The 8,069-nt window shown below is 34.9% G+C and overlaps 1 protein-coding gene across 1 annotated transcript; it reads right to left on the bottom strand.

Moving 5' to 3' along the window:
- Positions 1-2,415: 2,415 nt before the first annotated feature.
- Positions 2,416-4,039, bottom strand: LOC142506132 (pentatricopeptide repeat-containing protein At1g77170, mitochondrial). Its single transcript, XM_075619287.1, has one exon. The coding sequence runs from the start codon at positions 3,999-4,001 to the stop codon at positions 2,583-2,585; it is 1,419 nt and encodes a 472-aa protein (XP_075475402.1). The 5' UTR covers positions 4,002-4,039; the 3' UTR covers positions 2,416-2,582.
- Positions 4,040-8,069: the final 4,030 nt, after the last annotated feature.

Raw genomic sequence — 8,069 nt, 5'->3', positions numbered from 1 at the left:
GGGTAGTAGTTAAAAATGTAAAGCTAGAGGTTAACTGTTGGACCTGCTTTGTTTCTTTAAGTTATGCTACACTCGATTTATTATACGCATTAAAACGTGATGTAAACAAATCGAACTAGTTCATAAGAATGAAATTATCGATTTTGACTAAAACTCAAATATATTTGAATTGTTTAATTAAAACTATATATGTTCTATCGTTTGTGATCAATTGCTTGAATTGTATATTAAATAAATATATTTTGAATATTTTGAGATTTATTTTTTAGAAATAATTTAGATAACATGCAAATATGGTTAAATATTTCAAGTGGAATCAAAGTTGAGCTCTAGTTCAATCCGCATCCGAACTTTCTGTTAGGATTAGAAATGTGTTGAGAGAGAAAGTGAATAAATATTTTAAAATATTTTGCGAGTAATTTGTGAACTCGATCATACAAGATGCTACAAGTAACTAAATGTATTTAAAAGTTCATAAAAAGTTTGTGTTACAAAGTAAAATGATATACTTAAAGGAATAGTATAATGTCTAGACAGATAACTAAAAATAGATAGAGTCGATAATTTGTTTATGGAAGTTCGAAAGGAAAAACTTATATGTCTCTTTTTTTTAGAAGGATTCCACTAGAAGATTTGATTGATACAATCATTTTACAAGTCACTTCAGCTCGATTCAACAATCATATTGAGCTGAAATCCATAACAAATTCTCACAACTATAATATTTTTAGAAACAAACTTCTGAAAGTTTTACAAACAACGCAGTACTTGAATTACTCAAATTTAATCGATCGATTTTAATTGGTCATCTAAACTTTCTCTTAAGAAACCAATATGAAAATTGTTACGCCCATTGTTCTGATATATTCCATATCTCATGGGATTCAAGATGTGTGATCAAATACTATTTTATGATAAGATAACAAACATTCTTTCCATATTGAGTGTGACGGTAAATTAATATATATATATATATATATATATATATATATATATATATATATATATATATTAATGTCATAGGAGTTGGAATTATTGAGTGCGACGGCAAATTAATTTTGCAAGCATTTATATCCACAAGATTAAACGAGTATCGGACTGTCTATTTTTCTCTCTCAGCATTAATGATAATAGACAATGCGTAAGCCGAGGGGTCACCCACGATTATTTAATCTGGTCCCGTAATTAATTCCATTCCATCTATATATATAATTTCAATTTTCAATTATATTTTAGCAAACACCTAGTGAATATATAATTTTGTCAAATGTCTCACTGGATTAAATATTTGAGAATTGTATATATAAACTTGGACAATCATCTCTCTTGAACTAACTTTTAAGGTTGAGTTAGATACAAGACTCAATCTCAACATGATATCAGAGGCACGTTTCGATCTTGGCCAAGACCCACCGTTATGTGTTGGATTATTCTATGATTAACTTGTAATGTCTTATAAACTTGACGCTCCATATGTTCATTCATAAAATACGACTCCTTCTATTGGCTTCCTTACTTTTCAATTGGTCGACGATAACAATTGCAACAACCCCACTTTCATATTTTTGCTTCTGCTATTTGAACAAAAATTTGGAATCAATTAAATGATTCATACTCCAAAAGAAAAAGAAATTGAAAGGCAAAGGTATTCAAGGTAAGCCAATTTTATCCATCGACCTCGAAGTGTGTATTAAACACATATTTAGCCAAAAGTTTATTCTCAAAGGCTTCATTGGATAGAGCTACCTTTCGATAGAATGTGGAAAATTTATCGGATACTCCAAAACGATTATTGTGAAATTCTGACTCAGTATGCCAATCGAGCAGGGTCTCAATCCAAAATGGAGGTCAACATGCACTAAAAGATATTTGCTGATTAAAGACTGTAAAATCGGTCGCTAATCTGTCTCTATTTCAAAATAGTCTGGGGCTGATTCAATGACCAAATGTTGCTTTTGGTTTAATCGATTTGATTTGTAAAAAAGATTTGCTAAATAGATTTTAAATTACATTCATCTTGTGTATATTTCAAATTTACCGTAATTATCACTGAAAGTTGTTACTTGATATATCTTGAATTTGAAATCCACCTCAGTTTTGACCATCGTTTAAGTCAAAAATTTGAAATTATGGATAGGAAATGATCAAATTCATCAATACAAGCGTAGCCAATCCAAACTTTCAATGATCATTTCATTATTTTTTGAAATGGTGCAACCACAAGGACAGATACGTTGGCTTGGGCTAAAATTGGACTTCAATCAGGCCAAACTTATAACACCAATCTTGACATGCGGCATATTTTCCCCTCGAGAGGTGTCAAAATGGGCAAGACCCGTCGAGTTGGTCCGCCCCGACATGTAAAAATAGGTGAGTTAGGTTGGCAATTTCTCATCCCATAACATCAAGCTAATTCGATAGAATGCTCATCATTTATTCATGACTATATTAAAGTAATGCTGCTGTAACAGCAAGTCACGAACTCTTATTGAGCTCATCATCAGCTCAAACTTAATTAACTGAGCTTGAGCAAAAAAAAAAATTTTCGAGCCTCGAATCGAGTTACAATTAACAGTATGGCTTCAGTATGAACCATCAGGCAAGCTATAAGCAGGAATCTTGGCCAGTTTCCTCTGCTTCATAATTTCCCTCATCCGCTCCACTTCTTCCCACATACAATGACTGGCATATATATTCGACAAAGCCACGAATACCCCGTCGTTCTCTGGCTCCAACTCCACCAAATGTTTACTCACCCATTCCCCCATCTGTGCATCTCCGTACTTTTCACATGCACCCATCAAACTCCCCCATATCACGACATTAGCTTTCATCGGCATCTGTTCCACCATAGACTTGGCCTCGTTGAGCAGCCCTGCACGGCCTAGCAAATCCACCATGCACCCGTAGTGAGGTAATAAAGGCCAAATCCCATAAGTCTTCGTCATTATGTCGAAATAATGTTTCCCCTGTTGGACCAATCCTCCGTGCACACAAGCACTCAAAACTCCAACAAAAGTGACGTGATTCGGCCAAATGCTAGCTTCTGTCATACGGTGGAAACATGCGAGGGCATCACTCACATGCCCGTGCGCAGAATAGCCAACAATTAGAGAAGTCCACGAGGACACATTCTTCTCCTCCATTTCACCGAAAACCGTACGAGCCAAGTCCATTCGACCACATTTTCCATACATATCTATAAGGGAATTCATCATAAGAAGGTCAGATTTTACGAAATCTTTTACCTGAAACACAAATTTGTGCAATTGTTGAGCTAAATTCAAGTCACCCAGATTACCGCAGGCCGAAGTGACACTAACCATAGTCACATCATCAGGCTTAAACCCACTTTGTTTCATTTCCACAAACATCTGTATGGCGTCCTTTGCACGCCCACCTTGCGATAACCCTCCTATGATAGCATTCCAAGAACCCAGTTTTCTATCAGTATTGTTCCCGAACACGTTGCGGGCAATTTCAAAATCACCCGCCTTACAATACACACTGATCAACCCACTCTCACAATACATGTCAGTTTCCAGCCCAAACTTCACAGCTATCCCATGCACTTGTCTTGCAAACTCAAAATCGAAACTTTGGCTCGCCGCTTTCAAAACAATAGGCAGTGAAAATGGATCAGGCGTGATTCCAGCGCGAGACATCGTTATGTAAACATGTAATGATTCTGTGTATGATTCTAATCTCCCGTATGTTCTATTGATGTTGTTATAATGGAAAGAATCCGGGTAACATTCCATAAAATGGGTGCGAATCACATGGCCAAAAACCTGGCGAAGGTGTTTCAGATTGGTAGAATTTGATACAAGTAGCGCAATTTCTTTGGCTCGGTGAATTGGTTGGCGAGACGGGAGGGCGGCAGAATGGTTTTGAAGATCATGAGGTGGCGAACCGCGTATGGCTACATTGTGATTCAAATGGCAAAAGGCTAGGCTTTGATTTCTTGAATGTTTGAGAGAAATTTTCTTGAAAGACTTCATGCATTTTATTAATTTGGATCAAGCATGGGGTTATTATGCAATCCAGGGTTGATTCCATCTATATGTGTAGGGAAATAAGGACACAAATTTTGGGGTCCACTAGTTTTTTTAAAATCACATATGTGTGTGAATCTTGTCCATCCAAACCATGTGGGATACCGCAATCCAAAATTAATAAGCGGGGTATTAAATTTATAAACTAAAAGTAAAAATTCGTACAATCTGATTGGGTATCTAAATATAATCCAGTTGTTTTTAATCAATTATTTCGCTCGCGTTATTTTTTTCGAATGAATATGTTTTATCAAATTTGTCCAATAACATGATTAAGCTATTTCGAGTACCCAAAAATAACAGACAATTTCGGATACCCGACATGATCGTCTTGATATAAGCTTTGAGTTTTACATTGAAAGATCATAATAATTCATTCTTTAATTTCAGCTGTGCATGTTTTGGAATTTACGCGAATTCCAACAGTAAGTTGGTTAGTATGCACTAAAATTTGTGTGGTTTCATTTTTATTTTTGTCGTTGTGTAGAGAGGGCAGACTTCCGCTAATTCGAAAAACTTGTTGTTCTTATGCGACTGAATTTGAAAGGTTTGACATGGTTTATTTTTTGTTCACGGTGAATTGCAATTGCAGTTGGATGTGGATTTCATCCAATGTTATGTAAGGCACTTAGATGGCGAGGTAGTTCTTTCTCCGGATCCACCTAACCAAAAATACAAAAATACTTTAATTAATACATCTCTGTTACATTTGATGAATCTCTCTTGAAAGAGAGTATTCGAAAATCCTTATAAATTGTTAGACGGCCAAGAATTTTTAATGCTGTATGTGTGAATAGTTTCTGACCTTTGTATAGGTGAAATTGTGGATATTGGTGTACTGAATCCTCCATTTGGTACTAGAAAGAAAGGAGCTGACAGAGAATTTCTCTCCACAGCTTTGAAGGTAACCCATGAACTACAGTTTCACAATGTATTTTTTTTGTAATAATATTGGGAGGAGACCTCCATGGCTGCATTCTTTTGTCTGATATATCTTGTTTTTTTAAAAAAAATATCAACACATCAGGTTGCTTCTCGAGCAGTTTATTCGTTGCACAAGAGCACAACAAGAGACGTAAGCTTGTGTTTTTCATGAATCTGGGATCATGTATGTTTGAATTTGTTTTCATCTTTTGATATGCAATAAACTGTGATTAAGTTTTCATGTTGTCTTTCCAAATTGCAGCCACTTGTCATGGAAATTTTTGCTAATGAATCATAAATTAGAATCTATTCATTCGCTATCAGAGCTTTGAGGATTTTCTTCTTTTTTAAACGACCGAGTTAACTGCTTGCTTTTTGGATTCATTGTCTGCAAAGTATCCTGCATGGCTAGCAAGCAAATCGCCATGGTGCATGAGATGAAACTAGAATATGCTCTAAATATCATGATTACCATGAACTGCTAGGATGCAATTCGAAAATTATTTGTTATGAATTTTTAATTTCAAGTTTTATTAAATAGCCGCAAAGCTTGGTTCTAAGGGCACCCACATTGGTGCATTAATGAGTGATTATTAACACCCATTAATATTCATGCATCAATGTGGGTGCATGAATTATTAATCTTGGCTGACATGTCAGCCAAGAAATTCATCAGAATGAAAAGCATTATTTCGCAAATAGCGACAGTTTTTCGTAAACTGTCGCAAATTGTAAAACGTCGCTACTTGCGACGGTTTTTCACAAACCGTCGCTATGTGCGACGCTTTCTCACAAACCGTTGCTAATTAAGGCATGTTCTGAAGAAATTCTCCTCAACGGCTCTTTTCAAACGGCTATATGTAGAATATAATGTCAAACTAGCCGTTTAAATAAAAGAGTCCAACATTTTTTTCATTTTTTAATAATATTTTAATGAATATTGAAATTAAGTAATTTTTAAAATAATAATACTATTTATTTTTAATAATATTTGTTATAAAATTTTAACAAAATTAGAAAGATATTGAATTAATTAAAATTAAAAAAAATGAGTAAGTGGACAGTGAGACCCATAAATAATGAAAGTTGATATTAAATGAATGTGAGTGTGTGTTAATAATGGGAAAGTGTTAATGTAATGAATATGTGCCTCGTGGGCCCCAAAATTTTTGAGGAGATGGAAAGTTAATAACATAGATTAATGTGGACGGATGCGGATGCCCTAAGTCTAAAACTCAGATTATTCTAGGCTTTAATTGGATAATTTCCTTTCTCCTTCATATAATTTCCTTTCACCTGCCACAAATTCTATTGATCAAGTGTGTGAATCATGCTTCGAAGTTTGAAATCTTGAATTTGTTTGGTGTTGAATGTATCTGTTGAATATTAATTAATATATTAAAGTTTTTAAACTTTCGAATCAAATCATTCAAGTTGTCAATTTTTCAGGGATCTTAATAAGGGACGATGAACCTAATCGTCCGTGAGTTACTCGGAGCTCGGCTTGATGAAAAGGTCATTGGAGATCGTTTGTTAATCTTAACGTACATGTTCGCGACGAGCCGAATTTCTTTAAGCTCAATATCGGCTCAATAAAATTATCGATACTGCTATGAGATATGTAAACGAATCAAACTACTCGCGAACTATTTGGAGCTTGGCGTGATATAATTCCTCGTTTGAGATCGTTAGTTGAGTTCGTGTGCTTGTGACATGCTCGTTAATGTGACTCGCGAGCTCGACTCGTTTACTGTTAGTGAGCATGTTCATTTACATGGCTCTCAAGTTCATGCTTGAGTTCAGCTCGTTTATTTGATTCAAGCTTGGCTTGTCTATATATTCGTCAATATGCTAGTCAGTATGTTATTTATGAATGAATTTACTCTTTTTTGTCTTAACTTTAAATTAGTTTATAGAGATATATTTTATTGTATGCCAAAACTCGATTGTATCATTAATGAACTCGAATCAAGCTTAAATTCAAGCTAAATCAAATAGCTTGATGAGCTCAAAAACGATTTTGCTTAACGAATAGAACTCGGATCAAGTTTGTTAAAAATGATAAACGAGCTATTAACGAACTGAATTGGAGCTATTCGCAAGCTTAATACTTTCAAAACGAGACGAGCTCGAACCTCATGATAAAAGTTCGAATCGAGCTCGAGTCTATATAAATAGGGGTGGGCATTTATTCTCGGGTTTCGGATACCAGATCCGACCCGATCTGGTAAAACCCGATCGGATCGGGTATTTTTAACAAAAATCGGGTTTGTCGGGTACCCGACATTGTCGGGTTCGGGTTCGGGTAATTTGACCGATACCCGATCGGGTATCTGGTACCCGAATTTTTTTGTTTTTTGTTTTTTACTTTTTTTATGGGTTTGTTAAATGTGAAAAATACATGAGTTTTTTAATTTACTAGCTATAATATGATAAAATGACTAACCACAACTCGATATAATGACATGATTTTTTGTGAAATATGAAAAATACATATATTTTTCAAAAAAAATTAAAAAAAATGTTTTTTTTTCGGGTACCCGACTGCCGGGTGCCCGAAAATACCGGAAAATTTCGGGTACCCGACATGATCGGGTTGGTGTCGGGTAGTAAAATTTACTACTCGACTTGTCGGGTACCCGAAAACCCGATCCGCGTCCACCCCTATAATAATATAAATCTTAAACAAACTAAGTTCAAACTTGATATTGTTCGACTCGACTTGGTTCGAGTCGTTTACATCTCTATCATTTTTTATCCATCCACGCATATATTAATTTTTGGGGGCATGTTATAAATTGTACTGTCATATAAGTATTTACGTAACAAAATGGAAAACACACACTTTATCTGATATTCAAACTTGCTTAGTGTAAAATGAACATACCAAAAAAAAAAAAACGCACAAAATAAAGTTGACATTTTCTTCACGGGTAACACTTGACTTCAGAACGGTTTTTCAAGGTAGACCATCCGGTACAAAGCTTGCTGAAGACCAAGAAAATGCTTTCCCAAGTAATAAATACCTTCCAATGTCTCTCACCAAATATATAGCCTTCTGTCTACTCATATAACACACCTGAGTTAATT

Source organism: Primulina tabacum, chromosome 10, assembly GCF_025594145.1.
Source record: "Primulina tabacum isolate GXHZ01 chromosome 10, ASM2559414v2, whole genome shotgun sequence".
In the NCBI taxonomy this organism is placed as follows: Eukaryota; Viridiplantae; Streptophyta; class Magnoliopsida; order Lamiales; family Gesneriaceae; genus Primulina; species Primulina tabacum.
Note: the sequence above shows the minus strand (reverse complement) of the source record. Positions and strands in the feature narration are given on the sequence as shown.